The sequence below is a fragment of the Pocillopora damicornis genome, chromosome 1 (assembly GCF_964200805.1).
Source record: "Pocillopora damicornis chromosome 1, jaPocDami1.2, whole genome shotgun sequence".
Lineage (NCBI taxonomy): Eukaryota > Metazoa > Cnidaria > Anthozoa > Scleractinia > Pocilloporidae > Pocillopora > Pocillopora damicornis.
The window spans coordinates 12,091,713-12,103,229 of NC_142670.1; the positions used below are offsets into that span (position 1 = coordinate 12,091,713).

Genomic DNA, 11,517 nt, shown 5'->3' on the forward strand with positions numbered 1-11,517 from the left:
TATTTGACTTTCCTCTGGTTTCGAATTATTTTGCGAAAAAATTTCTTATATTGCGCACGTGGCAATATAAAAATCCAAAGCAGCTCGATTTTTAAACTTCTTCTTAGCCTCAAGCAATGTGACATTTTCAAGGTAATTTAGTGTTATCAATTGAGTTGATGACGTCAACTGACCACCGTGAGGATTTAAAAGGCTGACGTGTCAAGCGTTAACCCTTTCGTCAGAGGGATTGAAATCCAACACCGTTGATAACACTAAATTACCCTGTTATACTCTTCTACCGACGCAGCACCACAGTTTCTATAGAAACTTACCCCCTTTTAACATTTTTCATCCGCAAAGAAACTCTGCTTACTATGGAGCTTTTTATAATGAAGGAAGCCTCCATTCCTCCCACGTATAGCTGGGAAATGAATTATTATTACTTTTTTTTTATTTTACTTTTTTTGATGGCACTTAGAGACTGAACGTGGACCGTAATCATAGTTTACACAAGTGTATTTTAGCAGATTGACATTTAAAATGGTTCAGCCATTTTATGAAAAAAGGTTATTTGCCTTTCTCAGGATTAAATGAAGGTCCTGAAAGCTTCACCTGCTTTTAAGAGCAATCCAACCAATAACTATGAACTAGACACTTTTTTTTTTAATAACAGCTTTTTCCTATTTCCAGAGAAGTGCTCTGTGTCGGGATCTACACTTATTATCCAAAGTACAGAGAAATATATTTTCTTGTAAGTCAGTTTGAATTTTACTCCAAAAGATGAACGACGAAATCTTCAAATTAAAAGTCAGAGGTATTTCAGCTTTTCTCATTTCATACAGATGTTGTTGTTCATCTTGGCTATATGGATAAATGAAGATTTAATCGTTTATCTTGCGACCAACTGCAATTGATAAACCGACTCTAAATCGTGAGACAAAACGATCAACCATTTAATAATTGTTTCCCCAAATTATTTTGCTGATTTTTTGAACGAAAAGATTGCACCCTATGAAATAATTTAACTTCGTCACGTTTCTTGAAAAAGATGAACAGTGTAGCTGTCATATCTCGTTACCAAGACGACTGTGTTATCTTCTCAATTGTGAGATGTAAATGAAAAAAAAGGCGTGTATATTGCATACGTTGAAGAAGTCGTGCCTTTGAAGCAAGACAATTTCTATTTTTCTTACATTTATATATGTATTTTTGTTCCCGTTTTCTTAATTCTGACTTCAGTATTTATGCATTTGTAGTATAGAAAGGAACTTACAAGTAAAATAGAAAGCAGGTGGTTAAAAACGGGTGCGCGCACATTTTAAACCAGGACTGCGTGAATTGTGATGAGGGCGAGTAATTGTGAGACAGTTGAGAACTACTCCGTTTCTTAATGAACACGTACAACAAATATATCAAAACATCATGGAACGAATTCCTTGGATGCGTTGGTAAGGTTTCAGTGCAGTCGGCTTGAACGAAAGAAAAGTTGGTTGCTGAAAGGATAATATTTCAATTTATGGGTGTTTAAAGACTTCTAGAAAAGTGTTCCTAAATATTCATTTAAATTATTTTGCCATTTTAATATTCAAATTTCCTTGATGAAGGGACGCTTCTGTTAAAATGCAACATAAACGTTCAGATATCTTTAATTTGCATGACAGTCAATTTTGCGCTTCAAGCCATAAACATAATAAAAGCCCTATAAAAGCCTCACTGTAGACGTAAAAACAACAAGGCAAGCTAAATTCCTTCTTTTACAGGAGAAAGCTCTTTTAAGAATTAACTAACAGCAATCTTGCACTGATCTCAAAGATATTTATAATATATAAGCACAACACGGAAATAATATTTTGGTTGCTTTTAGATAACTCGCTGATCTCAACACGTTAATTGGTCTGACTGAAGGCGAAGGGGCAACAAATTAACCTCAAAACAAATGGGTGATTTCCATAAATTTACCGCAACTCTATTGCTGGTCTCTTCATTAGGTGAGTGTGGATTCTGTTGTGAACATTATTACTCTTTCTTTTTCGCGAATTTGATCTCACAATAGGGGTCAAGGACTCTTTTTATTTTCATATTCTTTGTATCTTCATATCCCAGTCAATTGGACGTAGCAGAACATTGCGGATAAGAATTAGTACCTTAAACTACCGGAAAGGTTTGGCTAAAAGTCGATTAGTTATTCTTTTTTTTCAGCGTTTCCTTTCTATGTTTCTCCCAAGTTACTCGCGTATTTATTCAATTTTTTCTCAACCATCTGCTCACTGACCTAAGAAAAACCGAAACCGTATTAAATGCGCTCTGATCGGTTTGAAAATGTGAGTTTCTCGAGTAAATTTTGGCAGACCAATTTGTTTATTTGAGATATTCTGAAAAATTCTACCCAAAAATATATAATGTGGCTTGAATGAGTCAGGGTATAAATATATTTGCGCGAGACAACTTCGGCGCAAAACGGTTGCATCTGTCAGGCAAACTACTTAATGAACATTTTGCTTTGAAAACCTTAAAGATTGTGTGAGGTAATTTGCACATGTAATAACGCAGCGCAGTGAATGTAGATTTGTAACTGTGGTTACTACAAATGTGATCTGGTATGCAATGGAAATGATTGCACACAAACATGCAACTCTGATACATACCGGATAATCGAACGGTGAATGAAGGGAGTAGCTTTCTAAAGAAACTGAGTTGCTACTTTGGTTGAGAGTACTGCAAGACAGTTTGGTTTTATCAAGTGAATAGATAATGCAAAGACGGGTGTCCTCTCTTCTTAGAGCAAATAGTGTAATGTGGTTTTCTGGAGAAGACACCGGCTGATCACTTCTTCAAAGCAAAGTTTTGACCTTATAACGATACGTAGATATAAAAATGATTCAACTCTATGCTGAGCTTATTTTCCAGCTATATTTCAAGTACAAAGAGCAACTAGTTCACCACAACTTCGTACAAAATCAAAACAGACTTCAAAAACAGAAGAATTGGTAGGTATTGCTTAAACATGCATATACCCTAGTGACATGCATAGACAATATCGCACTAGTTACTGTAACATGCAGTTCATTTTCAAGTATGATAATTTTACAATATGTCATTTTTAATTTATCATAAGGATCATCAACATCATCGTCGTGATCGCTATCTTTTTTATAATTATGTTTTCTAGTATTTTATTTTTATCACAATTATTATTTGCTCTGTATTATTTGGTTTTCTTTCTGTTTTTTTTTTTCCGTTGGTTTGTTTGGTTCTTGTCTATTGTTTTGTTTTTTGTTTCATTTGTTATTTTTGTTTGCTTTTTGCATATTATTTCAAGAATTTTAAAACAGTGAGTTGGAAGTGTCGAGATAACTTTAATGAACGAGCATTTGGTATCTGTTTCATACTCTTTCGCACTAATTTGATATGCCATCTTGCTACAGACAAATAATTTTACCCTAGCATTGAATAAAACATATATTCAACAAGATAGCTCTTTGCAGGTATGTTGAAGTTTTACATTCTATTTATTAAATTTCTAAGAAAAACCTTTTTAATTTTCAACTTTACTCCATCATCATCGTTCACTGTACCTACTGTTATAATCTATCTGGTATTCCTGATCGCACGGAATTGGTCTAAACGTGTCACGCGACAGAATATGCCCAAAAAAATTGTAATAAGAGAAAAGTAATCATAAACATTAATCTTGTGGTAATTACAACGAAAAAACACTTTGCTCATTGAATTTCAATCCATTCCTTTGTAGAACGTTCTCGATTTGTTGCAAGATACTCTGGCCAAGTATAAAGATATATCCTTTACAGAAGTTCAAAATAATGTTATAACCGAGCGGAAACGGATAGAGTTGATATACACAACGGCAGATGCCTTTCAGACCTTTGCTCTGAAGTATGGCTGGTACCACCTCAACGAATCAACGCCAGTGTTACGGAGGAAATATGAGAGAATTCGTGGTATGCTGAAGTTTGTTCGTCTGTTTGTTATGTTTTGTAAAGGAGAAGAAACTGAACATCTTAAATGACAAACAAAAATAAAGTCAAACTAGGATATATTAAAAAAATGATCCTATAACACTAGAGGCGGAATACACGTTGAGATTCAAGGATGGGCTTGATAGCGTATGATGGAAATCTTGGATGACATACAAAAATGAAGTCATACCAAGGTGAAGCCTAACCTTTTTTTTATTTGTTTAAGCTACTAATACCTCTTTCAAATTTTTGGTAACTTATTCATAACACAATATGTTTTAAGTATCTACTGGTGTAAGTACTACAGACTCATCATAGGCATACATAACTAATCCCATAGCACTAGAGGCGGAATGCATGTGGAAGTTCAGGGATGAACTCGATCTTGTATCATACTTATATTGCGCATTGAATATTACAAATATTTATTCAATAACATTCTCATGATATTTTATGATATTTCTGTTAATATGTATTTTTAAGCTTCATCATTCCTCCTTTATAACAGTTCGTATTCGGAAACGTCTAAGACGAGATTTTGACGACTTTCACCTCGGTGAATCATCAAGTGAAACTGTTAACATCCCATCTGAAAACTTTAAAAGAAACGGTAGGTAACTGACCTTGATGAGACGAGAAGCAACTTGACTCTGATTTTGAGCTTAGCGAGGAGATTTTCTTTTTGTTTTTGTTTTTTTGTTGTTGTTGTAGCGTTTCCAGGCAAACAGGTTCCATGAATATTATATTTAGATCTACGAAGCTTCCGGTAGTTTTTTCTATCAGTGAGTGGGGCTGGAGGGAGGAAAAACATCTCAGAATATAAATATGCAATCCTTTTACTTGTAAAGTTCAACCACCCACTGAAAATAAAACTCTATCCCACCAATGTAGCAAGTGACCTTTTCTAAAGAGAAACTCTTCTGATAAATTCAAGGAAAATAACAATGGGCCATGTACTGCAGAATGCTTTGAAGCTTTCGAAAAAGTCATCAATTTTCTCACAGAAGAGTATCTTTTATGTTGTTTTCATTGCCACCTCTACCTGCACATGGAGTACGATTTACTCGCAGTCCATTCAACTCACGGATACATTTTGAACTGCTTCTATGTTTTTGCTTAAAGGTTCAGTGATTGTCGTCATCATATACAAAGACCTACATGAACTGTTAAGAAGGAGAGAATTAAATAACGCTGACTTAAAGAAAAGGAGGCAATATTTTCTGTACGTTTATGTTCATTACGATTAGAAATCATTGATTCAGAAACTGTCCATAAAATCTGTGACTTCCTGGGTGTAGTGTAGTGTAATGCGTTACATAATGTCACATAGCGTAACTACTGTAAGGAATTTCCAATCATGCCGTAAATCTACTCTCGTGAGTAAAAGTAAAATAACTCTTTACGGTTATTTTACGCTAAATATATCATCTTGATTATTGAATAAAATACAGTTGAATTAGAGGAATGATAGTGTTTCGCGTTTGGGAATTATATTCTGCCTCGCACCTTTCTTATTCATGGCACAGCATCTAGATGACAACTACGATGAAAGAGGCGATGGCAGAAGGAAGAAAAAAGACCCACTGGCAATTATTTTTCAATGATAGTGGTGGTCAGATAAACAAAATGATAAGTTTTAGCCCTTCCATGAATTGCACCTGAGGAAGACTGCTACTAAACCAATAAAACCACTCGGGAGCGAAAAAGCCGTTAAAGGCATTATTCCTTCTTCTGCACTGGCTAGCGTCTACCCTGATATTTTTTTTTTTTAATTGGCTCAATAGAGATAATCATATTGGGCCTATTGGATTATTTCCTAAAGCGAACCCTACTCGATGGTTTTATTTCTTTAACATTCAGGCGTCTTAACAGCTTGGTAATGGCTGTCGCAATGGATCCGAAGCCAAGACGTTTGATACGAAATGTCGTCATGAGGTTTAGAAATCAAAAGGTAAAAAAATCTACTTAGAATTGAAATAATATGAAATACATGATGAAATATTTCAACGAATGAAAAAACGAAAAAAAAGGTACATTGAGAGAAAACTATACTTTTAATGATTAGCTGTTCTTGAATTTTTTACTGTTAGTCTGAATGAAACAGTATCTTATTCATTAGCTTCTTGACGCCGCCAGAAATTGTGTGTATTGGAAAGTGTTTGATTCCAAAAGGTAAGAATAACTATTCTGTGGTAGCCAGCAGTATTTTATAGTACTAAATCAAAACTTTTGTCCTCGGCGAACGTGTTCATTGTATGACCTAAAACATGTTTAGCGATTGTCTAATAAAATTAAAATGCCCCAGGCAGTCGATTCATGGCACATCGATTCTTAAGCTTCATGTGAAAACTTAGTCAATTATATTATCTCATTTTATCTAATTTTTATTGCCTAGTTTTCCATTTAATTTCCCTCTTTTTGGATTATTCGGAAAGACTTTGATATAACGGATGTCTTGGTGGCCATCTTAGATAATGTTATGCTTAGTGTAAGCCGAAGTACTTAACCTTCTCATCCATTGCCCCTGCGTTCCATTGGCTCATCTTCCTAACCTTGCATAATGAATTGGACGCTATCTTTTAAAAGATGAGTGATTTCAAATGGCTGAGTCGTAGCAGGAACCGAAATGCGCCTCACGATTCCTTCTTTGTTTAAACACCAGCAAACGGGCGACTGAAAAGACAGGCTAATTAACTTAGATGACTCCAAGCAGCAGAACCTACTCTCAATAAATAGTTAAGGGAAAATGTCTCACATATTCGTCGTTTCATGCATAAAGCTAACATGTCGCTTGTTTTTAGTATTGACGGGTGGTCAGATGAGGGATGTCACGTATCTAAAAGAAAACAAGAGTACACAGAGTGCAGCTGCAACCATCTGACTCACTTTGCAGATATTTTCGACTTTGGCAGCGCTTCAGCAGAGGTAATGATGTTTGTCTGTTCATCTGGTATCATGAGTGATGATGTTTCACTGTGGCCATATTTATTTAAAGGCGGGAAGATAAGTCATTTTTTATGAACGGAGCTGTTATGCTACTTTAAAATGGAAATAAAAGTAACAAATAAACAAAATTGAAACATTTCTTTCGGATGATATCAATTTCGTCATCACTATCATTTTGCTTTTCTTTTGCCCGTTGTTACGATGACAAAATAGACGACAGAGAAAGATGAGAAGATCTTGACGATTCTCACCTACGTGGGACTGATCTTGTCGCTCATTGGAATAATTCTTACTTTAGCTTCCTATGCTCTCCTCACGTAAGTAAAACGTTTTTTTTTTCTGTTATGGAATTATTTTACTACACTTGGTATTCTCCAACTATGACCTGTTTAGTTTTAGCTTGATTTCTCTTATCTTAGTTCATTTCCTTTTCGTTTGTGATACTTTTGTATAGTTTCTTACTTAATATAAATAATATATATCCACTTTCCTCTTTATGTCTATCAATGCAACCTGTATTTCTTTTCTTTATCACCAGCGATGTGCATCAGCCGCTGTCTCAAGTGAGGTTAAGTCTCGTTGCCTCACTGGGACTTGGCCAGATAATGTTTCTTGCTGGGATAAATGCCACACAGGATAAAGTAAACGCTTGGTTTTTTTTTTGTTTTGTTTTTTGTATTGTTTTTGATTATTGATTTTTTTTTGTTTTTAAAAAAGTACAACTTAAAACAAAGTCAGTAAAAGCTTTTTTAACTATCTGGCAGTGAATTCATAGGAGGAGTCTTAGCTCTAGTCGCATTTTTGAGGATTTGAACAGATTTATGTTTCTTGTGATTAGTATTGATCACAGCTCGACAGAAAGGGGGTAGGAGGGGGGTTGAGAAATTGTCATGGGAAACAGGTATTTATGAAGTAACAGATTCATGTTGGCATGACCAAGACCTACTAAATAAAAATTTAACTTGTGGGGAAAATAAAGGCTATATTTGATATAAAATATCGAAAGCTATTAAAAAACCTTTTTAAAAGGAATCCTAATAGAAATAGAAATAGAACAGTTACTGTTCTTAAAAGCTCAGTCTACTTTTGATTTGCAGGGTGTTTGTGTCGCAGTGGCAGCCCTGATGCAATACTTTCTCATGTCAGCCTTTTGCTGGATGCTTGTTGAAGGAATTTATCTTTACCTATTTGTCGTCAAAGTTTATAATATAAATGAGAAGATGGCCATGTACCATGCTTGTTCTTGGGGTAAGCTCTTCTACTATTGCAACAATTACTAAAGGCAATATCAAGTTTTCGTTATCAAAATGATATTGAAACGTGGTGATTTCACTGTCTTTAAAACTTTGCTTTTCGTTGATTGTAGCTTTTCCAGCTGTTATGGTCAGTATTTCGCTGATAATTTCTTCAGCGAGGGACGAAATCAGTAGTTTTGTCAGCGAAGAATAGTAAGTATCCCTATCTATTTATTTAAGTTACATTATTTTTTTTTTTGGAGACAATTCAGCCCACTTCAGCTTTAAAGCTGGTTCATTTGGGAACTATTTATAAGATAACACGACCACACCACAACGCCAGGAGCCACGTTCTCTACTCCCTGCAAGAAATGAGTGGGTTCTGTAACGTGCCCTGCTAACCAGCACAGGGAAGATGCAGGAGACGGGGCCTACAGTTTATCGTCCTTATTCGAGAACAATAGAATGTCTAACCATTCGCGGATGTCATAGCAAAGGCGACACATTCTCCTCTCCCTCTTCTCTTCTACTTCAACTCGCCATTTACACCTTTGTGTGATGGCTTGATTCAACTTCAAGACTAATATAATTATGTAATTTGTGTTGTGAATAAGCTGCTGGCTCTCTAACGCAAACCATTCTATCTGGATATTTGCTGTTTTTGTTGTGACAGTGGAAGTTGTAAGTAGATCACAGTTTTTAATCATAACTGATAGTCTCCCTAACATTTGCACAATCCAATTATTCTTAGGAGGAGGCTTTTGAATCAATACCAGTGGGCCAAAGCTATTCTATATGACAGTCTAAAAAAGGCCTGTTTGCTGTGCGGTCTCAGCTAAAAAAATGCATTTTCTTTATTTGTCTGAATCTAACGTTGATATCTCAATCATAAATTAGGAAAGAAGCACACGAACACAATAGCTCTCCAAGACCGTTGATTGCAAGGGCTTTCGGGAAAAGGGCCTACTGACTTGTAGACAACACTCAGCTCGAATCAGATGGCGACTTCCAATCAAATTGCCGAACAATTTTCCTAAACTGAAATATCAATCTGCTTAATATTGAATAAAATTTCAACTTGAATATTGCACTCTGGTGTTCTGATGGGTTCAATGAACTCCAGTTATTAGCTGATATTGCGAGTCACCTTATATGGTAATGCATTACAACAATGATTGCATTAGCACTCGTTGGATAAGAAATAGGTTATAGCCAACTCAGGGCTACGCGCCTCGTTGGCTTTCTACCATCTCAGTCATATCCATGTTTAGGGTATTTTAAATATTACTACTTTGTAGCTTAACTTGCTAATTATGGCCAGAGTTGTAAAAGAAATGTCCGGAAGACAGTCAGCTCCAGAAAATCATCAGATACGGTAAGAGTAAACATAAACGTCAGGGACTGGAAAATGATAACACTAACATTAACAACAATAATGACAACAACAAAAAACGGCTTGTTCGTTAATTCCTCTCATTTTGTTTTGCATCGCTTTTTTATTGTTTTTTTTTTTTGTTCCTTTTTTGTTATTTCTTTTTTTTGTTACTGTTTGTTTTACTGTTCTTTCTTTTATTTTACAGACTTTGCATCAAGACATCTGTAGTAATGATTCCCTTACTGGGTGTCACGTGGTTATTTGGTATCTTTTCGACGTTTCACAAAGCTTTTGCCTACATCTTTACCATCTTCAACTCAACTCAGGTAAGCCATTATTATGATTTACTAGTCATAATTAGTGAGCTCATTAAATAAGCAAACCTCAAAATTAACAGCCTCGTCATATTTTAGGTACTCGCATCATTTAGAGGTGCATCTTATTCTTTTTACAGGGATTTCTCATTTTTCTATTGCATTGTGTGCGAAACAGTCAGGTAAGTACAAGTAGTTTTATTCATTGTTTAAATTAATCTTTGAGCTTGATTTTGATTGCAATTATTGTCGATGATTTTATTCAAACTCCAAGCCATAAAAAGACTCATTATCTTAACACAGTTACCGCCTGAAGGTAATGCATGATGGAAAAATCTTACCGTGGTCGTTATTGTGGCTAAAGATTAGACGTAAAATTATGGTAATGATCGCATTTTACACTGTCAGAGACCATATTAGCCTTCTTAGAATTGCCTTCAAATGCGCAAGTCACCCACTGACCCCGAAATTTTCAATCTTGATAAGCAGCCTGGCCGTTTAAAGAAGTCATAACGTAGGTCCTTTTCGCTTTTTCTATCACTTGAGAGCCCTGTTGAAGTGTGACCCTTAGGCTACTCTTTGGAATATCATAACGAGTAATTTTCAGACACCTGTTTCCAGGCTGAGACTAAAACTTCATGATATCTTTTCCTTTTTGCAGATTAAAGAGCGTTTGAATAGAAAGTTTAACGCTATATTCCCAGCTTCAAATTGAGCAATCTCAAGTTTATAAAAGTGAAGAACCAAAGGAATGCCAGCATCGCACCATATCTCAACTATATACGGCATCAATAATCATAGGTGGAAGAGATTGGTGGCAGAGATTAATGAAGTTAATGGAGTGATCTGCCAGTCCTTTAGCTGTCGAGGCGATGTTCTACACGAAGACAATTTTTAAAACGTATTCGTAGTTCTAGAAACTTTTAATATGAGTTGTACTTAACAAAAAAGTATGGAGTGAACAGGGACCAAGAACACTATTGCATTCAAGTTAAAAGGGATGGAATGATGAACTTCAGTCATACATATAGGATGCCGCCTCTAAGAAACTTTCTCTGCTTTAAAATGTTTTTTTTTTAAATATCGGGCTCCGCTATAACGCTTCATTCACAAAATGGTTGCTTAAATGCTAGACTAGGAAAATCAGGCTTAACATAATTTCAAACAATCACCACATGGTTTCATTGAAGTACTAAAAGCAGTAAAGTCCTCAACCAAGATGGGAGCTGGTTATCATGTAAATTGTACTTATAGGATAGTTATGATGTACGTACAACTATTCAAACGCGACTAACTTATCATGTACGTATCTCTGAGAAATTTACTTCAAATTTCAAATTCTAAACTTTGAGCAAGTAAACAACTGTACAGATACAAGGAGCGATTTGTTTGTCCGCTTGTTTTTTTTAAGTTTTTGACTGGGTTCTCAGCTTCTCGTCATTTTTAATTGATTTTTAAAAGGATCGAAACAAGCACAGACGAATAGTCTTTTCCAACCATTAGAAAAAAAATTAAAAAAAAAAAAACCAACTGAGCATTCAGAAGTATGCAACCTTTTCCAAGATGACTGCCTATGACACCTTGCAGTTCTTCAGGTATGCTAGTGAACGGAATATCTGTGTTCCTGTGAAGTAGGTGTTTTAAGGAATCCCACAGAGCTATAAATTAGGCCTGAAGTGATTCGATCC

At 35.4% G+C, this 11,517-nt stretch overlaps 1 protein-coding gene across 1 annotated transcript; it reads left to right on the forward strand.

Annotated features, from left to right (window-relative positions):
* Positions 1-234: 234 nt before the first annotated feature.
* On the forward strand, positions 235-11,110 carry LOC149052011 (adhesion G protein-coupled receptor L4-like). Its single transcript, XM_089211690.1, has 19 exons — positions 235-796; positions 1,847-1,970; positions 2,890-2,969; positions 3,408-3,467; positions 3,734-3,941; positions 4,468-4,569; positions 5,082-5,169; positions 5,820-5,910; positions 6,079-6,131; positions 6,761-6,884; positions 7,119-7,222; positions 7,444-7,546; positions 8,003-8,153; positions 8,272-8,353; positions 8,755-8,821; positions 9,439-9,515; positions 9,721-9,841; positions 9,970-10,011; positions 10,491-11,110. The coding sequence occupies exons 2-19, from the start codon at positions 1,919-1,921 to the stop codon at positions 10,542-10,544; spliced, it is 1,659 nt and encodes a 552-aa protein (XP_089067816.1). The 5' UTR covers positions 235-796; positions 1,847-1,918; the 3' UTR covers positions 10,545-11,110.
* Positions 11,111-11,517: the final 407 nt, after the last annotated feature.

Coding starts and splice junctions, on each gene's coding strand:
- LOC149052011 (XM_089211690.1), top strand. CDS start 1,919: ATGGGTGATTTCCATAAATTTACCGCAACTCTATTGCTGGTCTCTTCA. Junction 1,971..2,889: donor ATTGCTGGTCTCTTCATTAG/GTGAGTGTGGAT, acceptor CTTATTTTCCAG/CTATATTTCAAGTACAAAGA. Junction 3,468..3,733: donor AACAAGATAGCTCTTTGCAG/GTATGTTGAAGT, acceptor ATTCCTTTGTAG/AACGTTCTCGATTTGTTGCA.